The sequence below is a fragment of the Hakea prostrata genome, chromosome 3 (genome assembly GCF_041222555.1).
Source record: "Hakea prostrata isolate BN-2017 chromosome 3, UWA_Hpros_2, whole genome shotgun sequence".
NCBI classification, from domain to species: Eukaryota; Viridiplantae; Streptophyta; class Magnoliopsida; order Proteales; family Proteaceae; genus Hakea; species Hakea prostrata.
The window spans coordinates 24,594,052-24,606,894 of NC_142602.1; the positions used below are offsets into that span (position 1 = coordinate 24,594,052).

Below are 12,843 nucleotides of genomic sequence, written 5' to 3' on the forward strand. Positions count from 1 at the left end.
TTATAAATATAACAAGGAAGGTCAAGTTCAGAAAAATAACAAAATTGTGAAAAGTCACTTATATAATAAATTATTAGCATTCGAACAATTAAATGGGGCCAACCAGACATTTTATTTCCATTTTGGAAATCAAATATCTGGTAATTTTACATTGAAAATGGCATATCTGTCATTTCATCGTACTCCTACTGTTCCACTGCAAAAAACAACCTATCCGTTTTCTTTGTTACTCTCTTTGCAACCACTTAGCCTCGACAAGAAACCATTCTTCATGGTTTGCATTGATTTCCAGTGGAGCAATGGATTATTTTTTTTGCTGCCAGATTTTTGTTTTCCTTTCTATTATTACAAAATCTGAGTGAAGACTGGATCTGCAGAGACAGGTAAGAACAAAAGGATCAATGAAACCTTTTAGAAATGATCTTCAGTTGTTTTGATTCACAAAAGGTGCCAGATTCAAGAAGAAATTGCTTTGATTCATTGAGATTTTATAAGAAAAACAAAAGAGGGAAAGACTCGCACTGAAGGATATAGAGTTTCTTTTTCGCTTCCCTCCTTTGTGTACAAACCCATTTCTAGAATGTGGCATTGCCAATTTCAATATTAATTAACATGTCATTCTCAAAAAAAGAATTCACCACTCAATAGAGCCAGAACAAGAAATTCATTTGAGAACTAATTATCGATAAACTTTTATTGCAAGGGGAGACATAGAAGAAGACGATCTAGGAAGACAATGACGGCTGTCTACTCGTCAAGAGTTTAGGTTTGTGTAGGGTTGACCCAACCCAATTTTACAATGGCTCAACTTGGTTCAGTGATTATACCTCGGATGCACCGCTCCACTTCATTCATCCTATTTTAATTATTTGGGAAACACCATCCTCTATATCACCTTCTTTATTTACAATTGAGCCATGGTACCTTCAAAAATCACTTTGAAGAATCTCCTTCGAATTAAGTTTCACTAGCCCTTCATCCGTCCAATCACAATCAAAGTTACACACTAGATATTCCGTCTTCATTCTACTTAGTTTAAAGCCTTTTGATTCCAAAGTTGTTCTCCATGATACTAGCTTGGAATTAATCCCAACATGTGTCTCATCTACCAAAATAATTTCATAAGCAAAAAGGTATACACCAAGGAACCTCATGTCGAATGTCTTTGATTAAAGCATACATTATAAGTGCAAATAAATATGGCCTTAAAGTTGAGACTTGACGTAGCCAACTTTAATCGGGAATTCAGCATCATGTCCCCCACCATCTTACACTTGTCCCTAAAGCATCATAAATATCTTTAACTATATCAACATATATACTTGCAACATTCCTTTTCTCTAGTACTTGTAATATTAACATTGTAGGGACTCTATCATAAGCTTTTTCTTGGTCAAGAACTATCATATGGAGATCTTTCTTATGCTCTCTATACCTTTCCACAAATATCCTAATAAGGTAAATAGCTTTCATTGTAGATCTTCCTGGCATAAAACCAAATTGGTTCTCCGTAATAGTGTATTGTTATGTTTGGATAAATAACAAACCCACGTTAATAATATTATAATTAACCTATAAATTAAGTCTTATTTGAAGTTGTAATTTCAATAAGAAGAGGTTACAGTTGACATGAACAAAAACCTTAAATGGTAACTCTAGTTTCAATTTAGTCCTAGTTCTAGTCTAAGTTTTAATTTGGCTATATATATTGATGTAAATTCTCCGTTGAGCCTATCTGATTAATGGAAGTTTTATTTTGAGCAATATTGCTCTGTGAGTTAACATTACTAATTCCCTATCTCTCTCCCACATTCCCCTAAGCTGTCTTATTCGATCTCCACTAAAGAAGCTTAAACATAGTTGGAAAGTTTGCAAGTTCAACAACTAATTCAAGCATTTTGGAGACTGTTTTGCAATAACAGTGAGTTATTCTTCTATCTTCTAATCTAATCCTCTAAACCCATTTCCCTTTTTTGCCTTTTCTATTTTTGTAGTTTGTACAAGAGTCTCAAATTTCAAACTCAGATCTAAAACAATCTAACCATCAATACAGCCTGAGCCTTCAGGGATCATCCCCATATATCATTACATATCTTCTCTGCAAGTTTCATCCCCATCCAACCACGATAACTATGTTCTTATGCACCCTAAAGAACTGGCCCAAAATCCTAAAACCCTAAACCCTAATCTTTGAATTGACATACTTGAAGATTGGGACCTAGTTGATCCTCCTCAATCCAGGGCTATATCAAGATGACTTAGCTCCACCTTAGCACACACAAGGTACATCAAACTTGGACATACACATTGAACTTCGCCAACATAGACACAAACTTTGGCTCTAATATTAATTTGGAGTTGGGACGATTAGAGAAGAGGGAAAATATAAGCAACCAACACTTTTCTTTTTCAATTATGTCTTTCCATCATTTAAATATGTTGAGTACTGCGAGATTGGAATGTTATCACTATAACTTAGCTGTCTTTAAGGTTTTATTAATCCATTGTTTACCATTTTCCACTTTGGTTTTAATTCACATGATGAAAAAAGTAGGCCTTCATAGTTCTGTTGTTCTTTGTGCTCTCTGCCACATCTGTCACCGCCTTCACCAATAAAAGGCCACTGCCTCCTCGTTTAGCATGGTAGATGACATCTTAACCATGCTATCCTGATTTTCCCTCCTTCATTATGCCTACATCATGATTTATTACTGCAGCTCTTCCCCTTGTGACATCCTATCACCTCTCCATGCTACTACAACAACCTCTTGTCATTGTGCATCCTCTTTGCCATGAAATCTCTCACTGCACCTCCTCCTCTCAATAGGGGCAATGTCCCCATGCCTCTCAGTGTACTGCTGTGAACTCTTGCAGTTATGACTCCTCTCAACAAAAACCCACTTTGTTGCACCACCTAACCGCCAACCCCTATCATCATGCTGCCTCCTATGAGACCCAGTCACCATTCTCCATGGCTCCTACTGCCAATGATGTGATTGTTATATTGGCATGCCATTATCTGCTTCTGTTCAATCACCATGGCTACTGATCCACTGCCCACTAGCCCCTATTTCAGGTGTTGCTGTTAGGCCATTATCCACAATCGCATTCTACAATTGATTCAACTTGTTTCACTGCTCTCCTTTGCCTGTGTTTGTCCAAGTAATTCTATTCTTTAGGCCTCACAGAACAAGAATGCATGTGTCACCTCTTTTGGCACTGTTGTGGAAAGTTTTTCTACTCACCTGAATACTCATGGAAATTCGTGTGCCCTCCTACAACCTGGCCCTATCAAGCTAAATGGACAGAATTACTTCACATGATCTCAAACCTGCCTTCTCACTCTTGGCAGACATAATCACTCAAGCCTCATCTGCTCATCACCAGAGACACTTCCAAGCCCATAGACCCAGCTACCACTGCTACATGATCATCTAATGATGCATTGTTAATGTCTTTGCTCAAAAATTTCACGCAGCCTTCTATAAGTCCTAACTTTGCTCTCTTTAACTTGGCCAAAGAAACACAGGATTTTGTTTATTGATAATTGACCAGTACAGAACCATGCCCAATGATGCAGGTCACCACACCCACCCCAGGAAGAGCCCCGAAGCCTGAAAGAAGAACTAGGGTTGCTGTCCAGCAGCATAGAAGCATGATTCAACACTAGGGGTATTTCTGTAATTTTGGCAGTCCTACTCGAGCCCAGCTGGGCCTGATTGTAATCAGGAGATTGTTAGGAGTTCGAATCTGTTTTTAAATTGTTTTCTATGTCAGCCTAGGATGAGATAAGTAAAAGTCATATTTCAGTTAGAAGTCTTATTTAAATTCTGTTTTTTATGTTTAAATACTTTTACGAGTCAGTAATAAAGGCTATAAATAGACAGTCTATGCTTGTAACAAGACAGTTTTACGAATAAAAATATTGAAGAGAGATGTTGCAACAAGGATCAGGGTTCAATTAAGCTTCCAGGGTTTTCATTAGAAGAAATTTCTACTTTGGCAGCAGTGTGTCTGCCTACACTTCTCCATCCCCATTGCGGGCCTCCATACTTGGTAATTGACAATGCAAGAGCAATTTCCTCCTCTTTCTCCCACCCTACCCTATTATCTCTTCATTCCCTACCCCCTCAGTCCTTTTTCTAATTTCCCTAAACCTTAATTTCCATATCCCCAACCTCCCATCAGAATTCCCCACCCTTCTAGATCCATGATCCCCCCACGCTCACTAATTCAACCCCAATCCAGCCCTGTTTTCCTCCCTCCAAACCCTAAAAACCTTGATCCCCCAAAATCACCAAACCCTGACCCTAATCTGAAATCTGAAACTAAGAGCAATTCAGTATAAAATTCGTAAACCCTAGACCTACACCCCAATACAGACCAGGAATCCATAACAGACAAGGCTGAAGGTTTTGTGGAACCTAATTACCCTGCTGATCATCTATTTGATATAGGTTTCTTGGCCGTCAACCTGCTGAACCCAAACGTATGACATACCACTCATCAGGAGTTATCTCTGACCGCATACTGCATACAATGTTGCCCTTATCTCTGGCAGCAGTCGGACTTCCATCATAATGTGGTCTCAATTGAATAAGGGCCAATTCTCCCAAGATTTTTAAGAGAACCAATTCATATGGAGTGAATAGGGTTAGTTTTAGAGAGAAGGGTTAAGTTATGGCTCTGTGGTTAAGGTCAAGCACTCTTACATGATATTAGGGACCAGGGTATCAAGGATACATAGCCCATCCTACCTGAGATACAGGATAAACTGGGGTTTATGGGTGTCAGAATGGGTTGAGAATTGGAGGGAATGTAGGTAATAATACGAGTATGATCCCCCCAAGTTTGGTTTGGTTGGGTGGCTAAATTGGAAGATATGAGTTCTCGTTTTAGGGGTTTTAGAGATCACGAAAATTCAAGACAATTTATATCTTAAAATTGGATGGTTAAAATGGCATAAAAATAGAATCTAATAACTAGGATTGGGAGGAGGATGTACCTAAAGTATGAGATAGATCTACCAGTTGGATTATATCTAACCATGAATTTTGGGACTCTTGAAAAGTCTGGAAATTCAAGAAAAATAAAAATGGTGATATAAGAAGGAGAATGGAGCGCAAGCTGCCAGATTCTGGACAGGAGCCTTGTGAAGCTTTGGATTGAATGGAGTTAGAGTTTATGAGCTATCAATTCAGCCGTAGTAAGAATTTAAACTATGAAATGGATCTAACAGTTAGATCGACTATACCTAACCTTGAATTTTGGGACTCATGAAAAGTCTGAAAATTCAAGAAAAATAAAAATGATGATATAAGGAGAATGGAGAGTAAGCTGTCAGATTCTGGACAGGAGCCTTGTGAAGCTTTGAATTGAATGGAGTTAGAGTTTGTGAGCTATCAATTCAGCCATAGTAAAAATCTAGACTTGACTTCACCTTAGACCTTAATTGTTCTTCAATCTTGGATCTTCCCAAATGAACAAATACAGTTGTAGCAGCAACACAGAAGAGATACTCAAATTGAGAAGTTTATTAATCATATAAAGTTGGGTGCCTTCCTGTCGAGTGTACGAACTTGTTTACAAATAATATGCTGAAGTCCTAATCTAATTTGGAGTTCAAGCTGGACTTTAACTCGAAATTAGAAACTAACCCAAAATAAAAGTTAAATGACTTAGACTAGGATACTTTAGACTAAAATTAAAAAATATGAAAAGACTACTATGCCTTTATAAATTAAGTTGTAGATGATCTTGTCCATGCCATCCGGAGTTTTTTTCTTAATCCCTCTCAGCTCTCCTCCATCAATCAAAGTTTCCTTTGCCACATCCCCAAGAAACCTGATGCATCTTCTCTTTCTGATTTTTGCCCTATCTCCCTCTGCAACGTCATCTACAAATTCATTTCCAAAATCCTTGCTAACCAGATCAAGAAGGTTATCCCCTCGCTTGTGAGCCCTAACCAGTCTGCTTTCATCTCTGAGCGAAGCATATCAGATAACATCCTTCTTTGTGAGGAAATTGTTCGAGGCTTTGACAGATCGTCCCACTCTTTGGTTGCTCTTTTGAAAGTGGATCTTCATAAAGATTTCAACTCTATCCATTGGGATTTCATTACCGAGGTTCTCTCTACCATGGGATTCCCTCCGGCTTTTGTTCACTGGATTGAGATTTGTATCTCCACTCCCCACTTCTCCATCATCATTAATGGCTCTCCTGTAGGCTACTTTCCCTCTAGGGTAGGAATCCGCCATGGTTGCCCCTTTTCCCCTAACCTGTTCTCCCTGGACCTCGAGGTCCTCCCCCGTATCCTCCAATCCAAAATGGATCAACACATCATCTCTCCCATTCCAAAGTGCAGATCCATCAATCTTACCCATTTTGCCTTTGCGGATGATCTCATGATCTTCTCCAAAGCTGACCATCAATCTATCTCCTATATTCTCTCCTCCCTCTCCTCCTTTGAATATCTCTTTGGTCTCTGTGTCAACCTTAGCAAATCCTCTCGCTATCTCTCTGGTGTCTCGGATTCCATCCATTCCTCTCCTTGCAGCTCTCAAGATTTACTCCTGGCTCATTCCCTGTGACCTAGCTTGGCCTTCCTTTCATCCCAGGTAGGCTCACTCACCACCATTGCTCCCCTATGCTCGATCACATCAGGAAAAAGTACAACTCTAGAAAGGTAAGCTTTTATCCTTTATAGGTAGAGTAGTGCTCATTCAATTTGTCCTCCAATCTTCTTACCTTTATTGGAGCGGTATCTTTTCCATCCCCAGTTCCATCATTCGGACTATAGAATCCCTTTTCTGTGCCTTTCTTTGGAAGGGCCATGAATCCTCAAGATTCCTTCATCCCATCTCTTGGGCCTCAGTCTGTCGACCAAAATCTGAGGGGGGTCTTGTTATCCGTCTCATCCTTGATGTCAACAAGGCTTGCCTTCTGAAATTCATTTGGAAGATTGCTTCCAAGCATGATTCAATTTGGGTTTCCTAGGTCTACTCCCATCTCCTCAAGCAAGACTCTCTCTGGACTGCCTCCTGTCCCTATAATCCATCTTGGATCTGGAGGAAGATCCTGCTCCTTTGTCCTCATGCTCTTTCCGCAATCTCTACCCAAATCTTGCTTGGCACTTCCACCCTTTTGGCTAGACCCCTGGCATCTATTGGGCATTCTCTTCACTCTTCTTGGCCCCCCCTCAATCTATGAGACCCGCATCCCCAAGACTACTACCCTTGACACCTTCATCTCCAATGGGTCTTGGTCCCCTCTCCCCCACCCCAGTCTCATACATGTCTGGAATGCACTCCCCCAATCCTGAACCTGCCCCGAGATATCACCATTTGGTCCCCCTCGCCTTCAAAATCCTTCACCACCTCATCCGCTTAGAACCTCCTTTGCTCCCCCCATTCCCCTGTCCCCTGGTCCCCTTAGGTTTGGTTCAAAGGTCACATCCCCCGCCACACCGTCACCCTTTGGAGAGCTCTCAACCATGACCTTCCTACCCAAGCCTTCCTCAGTGGCCACATCCCTGCCAACCCTAACTGTACTCTGAGGACATTGACCACCTTTTTTTCTCCTGCCCCTTTTTCTAACCCCTCTAGGATAGAGCTCTTGCTTCCATTTGGCCCCACTTAAGACGCTCCTTCAGCTTTGTTCATGATTGATCTTGGATCTTAATGAACTATGTTGGTCACTTAATTTGTGATCGCCTTGGCAAGCTAGTTTTTGGCACCACTATCCATCATCTTTAGTGGGAGCGCAACCTCAAAAGATGGACTTCCAAATCTCGATCCTTAGACCTGATTTGGAAAGCCATCTATTTTGATGTCTCTTCTGAATTGCTATCTCTCCCCCATCCCCTTGCTATTGACAACCCCAGAAATAGGTTAATTGTTAGTTTATGGGGTCTCAGATCCTCTTTTATTTCTCCCTCTTTAACTTTTTGCTCTCTCACCCCCCCACTTCTTGTTGCCCTATTGTATCTTGTTCTCTGGTTTCGCTCTTTGCTTTAATTTAATTATTTATTTATCCCAAAAAAAACTATTTAACTCACCCAAATTCGTACTTGACCTTGACGCTAAACTTTTAGGCCCATAGAGTAGGCCCACAACCACATAAACTTATCAAACAAAGGCCCAACACCCATATCTATCAACCCTTGATTGATTTCAAAGCAAAATAGGCCAATTCAGTGCTGGATCTGCATCATATCACCCTATTTTCCATGGTCTACCTTGTTTATGCTGGCGGATTTCAGAAAGAAAGGAAGATGTAACAGATGTATGATTTTCTGATAGGCCTTTTTCCTGAGAATGATCAAGGTTGAGTGCAGATCCTCGGGCATGATATAACTCACGCACTCCTTCAGGCTTCAAGCTTACAATTTGGTACAGTTTAAAGAACATCAGGAGACAGTTTTGCTGCCCTCAGTTATTCCTGCTCAGTCTGCTTTGCTCACTACACCACCTACACTTCTTATGGATTCTTCAAATGCTCCAGCTACTACACTTGAACTTGTAAAGTGCAATTACTTTGGTCACCCCCATCGGACACAGAAACTTGTCCAGAGCTCCATGGGTGTTTGAAAAGTGGTAACAGTCAAAACCATGCCGGACTTGTTCCCAGGATAATCTCTCTAATGCATCTGATGCAATCCCTGCTGCCATGGTTAATGCCAATCCAACACCTATTTGGACTATTAATAAGTTGAACAGACCTATAGTTGGATAATCTGGAGGTAAGACCCTGTATTCTAAAAACTCTCTCCAACTCTAAAACTAAAATAAAGTTCAAAGATATTACCATACTTCTAGTCTCCTACACATCCTACCAACCCAATCATAAGAAAATAAGACATTCCATTACACTACTTCCAGTCCTTGTTGGACCAAAAACCCATGCAAGCCGGTTCCATCTGGGTTTGGGTTTCCAAACCCACTGATGCAGATCCAGCACCAAAGAGCTTTTGTCAAGAAACAACCTAGGTTGACATACGTATGAGATGAACCTTCTTTGGACGGGTTTCTTTTGTAATCAGCCAACTTAATGGACCCAAAACATGGGTACATGAGCTGAGTACAAAAATCACCATAGTTTTATTTCAGTTCTTTGTATATTTTTCAATTGAACCTTGTCGATTAGTTGGTTCAATTCATATTAACATGTAACGAGCACATTACTAATCAAACAAATGTAATCAGGACTTAATTTTGAGTCTATTTTCAGTTTCCTAGTTAGTTTAAGTTACCTAATGGGTTAAGGAGTGGATTAGGCCCTTTCTCTTAGAGGAGGAGGTTTTTTGAGTTTCTGTATAATGATGTCATACGGCCTATTGTTGAACACAAATTCAATTACTAAAGTGCTGATTGCAAGCTCGGTTGTTGCCTTCCTTCTCTCTGAGAGAAAGTTCTCTGGTGCTTAAGTCCAGATAACTGAGCTGCTGGCATTCAAGTCCCAGGTAGCTGATTGTTTGAAATCCAGGTGCTGATTTCCCTGGTGGTTAAAGTCCAGATGGATCGCAGCTGCTTAGGTGTTCAAAATCCTAGCTCCTCCTGCTGACTGTGATATCAACCCTCACAGACCTGCCATTACCAGAAGCTGCCTTGTTTCAGGTTCAAACAAATTGCTCTTTTGAATACCTGCAACTACCTTCTAGAAGAGCATAGACAATGTGGTTTTCATAAAGATTATACCAGCCCAATCCAACCATTGGATCTTCATCCCCTTTGGACATACCATCCCCATATTCCCCTAATAAAATCATTTGAATCAGGTCGTAATCTGACCGGCTGATTTTCTGAGAAAACCATTTTACCCTTCAGTCTTGCTCCTACAAGAAATCCCCGAATTCCGAATTCCAAGTTGGTACTGATTGAGAGCTTCGAAGAACTGCCCCCCCCCTCCCACCCCCAGCTGATCCTAGTTAAGCTAGGGATACCTCATCTAGGCATGCTGATCCTACCAGTCAAGTGCTACTGCATGTCTGCATCACGGGTTGATTTATCTGCATTAACAACTTCTTCACATCTTGAGTATTAGGTCTTCTCTTTTTTTCCAAAATCTGTTTAGATTTATAAGTTGGAATTGATTCTTAAGGCACACAAGGTTTCAACATCTGATCATGCTACTGGGTTCTCAAAGTCCTATTTCCATCCTAATGTCAAAAAAAAAAAATCTGTTCTAAAATTGTGATTCAAATTCAAATTTCAATATTCTGTTCTACTGTTACAACTGAGTTTCTGGTTCGCCTGTTCTGAGTAGTCCTAGTTACTGTCCTGATATTATAAACTCCCTGCCATTGAGTTTTGTTCTTAAAATTTCTGCCTCGAGTATGATTCTTCAGAAACTTGGATTTCCATCCATTAACAATTTTAGATTTCTATATCATACTCTCCTTTGCCATTAGAGAAGTTGACAGTATTGATTATATAAAGAAGTCACGGTGCATAATTAAATGTTTCATAAGTGTTGATAGCATAGACAGACTTTCAGCAGAATATAGAAGATGCCACTGCTTCCTGCACTGAATAAATCCTGGTATGCTGCTGATAGACAGCTCAGGTAGTCTATCACCAACCAGACTTCGTCACAATAAATTTGAAGAATTCAGAGAGAATAGCTAATGTTAAAAGAAAATGGAACCTTTAGCAGATCAATCTCTTGCTGAGACACAGAACACACCCACCGCCAGAGGAGAACCGCAAAAAGAAGCCAGCATATGGTGAGACATACAAATTGCAGTAAGAAGAGCAAAATTAGCATACTTATCTTTTAAGCAAAAATCTCATTTTACTCCTAGGTTCTAGCTCATCCATCTAAACAAATTTCATACTTCATATATGGAACTAGCTCCGAAAAATATACAAGTAGTGCTCTAAACTTCCAGGACGCACATGCTAACTATGCTACACACATTTTGCATACCGAATTATGTGGATGGCACACGATACTCAAAAAGAACAGGACAAGACATTTTGTTAAACTGGATATCTACAAGGAGGAAGAAAAGAAAAATAGACACAGCATGTGGACAAGTTAACTCGAATGGCAGTCATATATTGGGGGAGGGGAATATTTCCACCAGGTAGACTGAAACTTTTAGGCCAATAATGGCATACAAGTTTGTTTATTTTGGACATAATTATGTTATTAAATATTCTGTTATCCTCCCAATAGAACTATTCTTCAAGCTTCTCCACAGCTCTTTATTCAACAAGCATTGAATATCAATTTTCAACAGTCTACACAGCCCAACTTAACAGGATATCTGATATTTTCCCTTGAAACAAACATATTAGGGTCTATCTCTTTCCATAATCACCTTCTCTCCACGACCTCCATTGTGTTTGAATAAACAGCAGTCCAAAAGAAACATACAAATAATTTGATCACCACCACAGTTCTGAAAGATGATAAATCCAAAATACAAGGAACAGGTGGTTCTTGTTATCAGGACTTTAAAGTGGAAACACACCCTCTTCACATTAAGTAATTGGTGTTTTTCAAGCTATTCAAATTAACTGAAAATCAATTATTTAACGCCAATGGCTGAAAACATGAACACAAGTGACAATTTCTTTAAACATTTTCCCTTATAGAATAAGAAATTTAATTCAGACAACATTCTGAAGAAAAATATAGAAAAGGTACCCACCAAAAATGAACTTACAAGAAAAAAGATTTCATGGAAGTGTATAAAAAATGAATTGTCATACAGAGAAACCACGAAGCTTTCTTAGTTCTGGGCTCTAAGCATGTTAAAACTGCCGCCATTTCAGACAATTAGTAAATAAATAATACATAGCTACAGCACTAGTCATCATCGATTTTTTATTTTTTATTTTCTCGTCTCTGCTCTTTGAGAGAACGTAATTCAGCAGTTCAATCAACAAATAAAACAAAGTAGAACAAATAGCAGAAACTACAAGAAGCTGCAAACCATGATAACGTTAAGACCCTCTTGAGCAATATTCTCCAGAGAAACTTGTTTAATTGCAACGAAATCTCCATTCTCCAAATCCAACCCTTTATACACACGACCATATGCTCCTCTCCCAATCTCATCTCCAAGCATCTGCATCAAATTCTCCAAACATAAGCTAACCCATGTGCTCAGATTCAGCGAAATGTAACCCATGTCTGCAATGTATAAATCATGTTTCTCTTCCCTTTTTTTTTTCTTTTTTTTGGGTGGAATATCAATCACGTTTCTCACTTACGTATTTGTTATCGAGCATCTTTGATTTATTCAATTGCGAAGTTGCCACCCCGCGAGACATCTCTGCAATGTATCAAAACCAGTAACGAATTACACCATTAAAATTTCATGGAACATATCAAAGGTCCTGTCGGAGATCGCCGGAATATGATGGGGATCCGGTGTTGTCCATGGAACGACATATGGAAGAACATTCTTTAACCGCCAACATTCATGTCGCAAGGTAGTTTTCAGAACCCTTCAAATATTGCTCTTCTTTAACCGCCAACATTCATGTAGCAACTCGCAAGGTCGTTTTCAGAACCCTTAAAAAATTGCTTAAAAGAAACAAAAATGATCAAGATTTGGACCAGAATGTTGCCGGTTCAACCAAATGGAGTAATCTGATCGACCGACCAACTATATATATATATATATTTTCATCTTCCTGTTTTGAAAGCTTGGAAACGTTCGTAACCAACAGGTCCAACACTAGACGTATCCACGTATGGACTTTTTTTTTTTTGGCCAAATGTAACTTTCTTTTACATTTTTTTTATGAGGTTCATCCAGGCCAACTTGCGCTCACCATGATTACATCCTTAAATTAATGCCGCCGAATGGGTGCGAACCCAAGACCTCCT

The 12,843-nt window shown here is 39.5% G+C and overlaps 1 protein-coding gene across 2 annotated transcripts in view; it reads right to left on the minus strand.

Moving 5' to 3' along the window:
• Positions 1-12,495, minus strand: part of LOC149021818 (MAP3K epsilon protein kinase 1-like) — a 99,816-nt gene extending 87,321 nt beyond the window's left edge. For both annotated transcript variants that reach the window (XM_089149996.1, XM_089149995.1), the window contains exons 1-3: positions 12,222-12,495; positions 11,942-12,076; positions 10,645-10,665 (exon numbers count right to left, since the gene is read on the minus strand). In XM_089149996.1, the coding sequence (XP_089006122.1) occupies positions 10,645-10,665; positions 11,942-12,076; positions 12,222-12,281 (216 nt within the window). In that variant the 5' untranslated portion in view covers positions 12,282-12,495. The remainder of the gene's footprint in view (positions 1-10,644; positions 10,666-11,941; positions 12,077-12,221) is intronic.
• Positions 12,496-12,843: the final 348 nt, after the last annotated feature.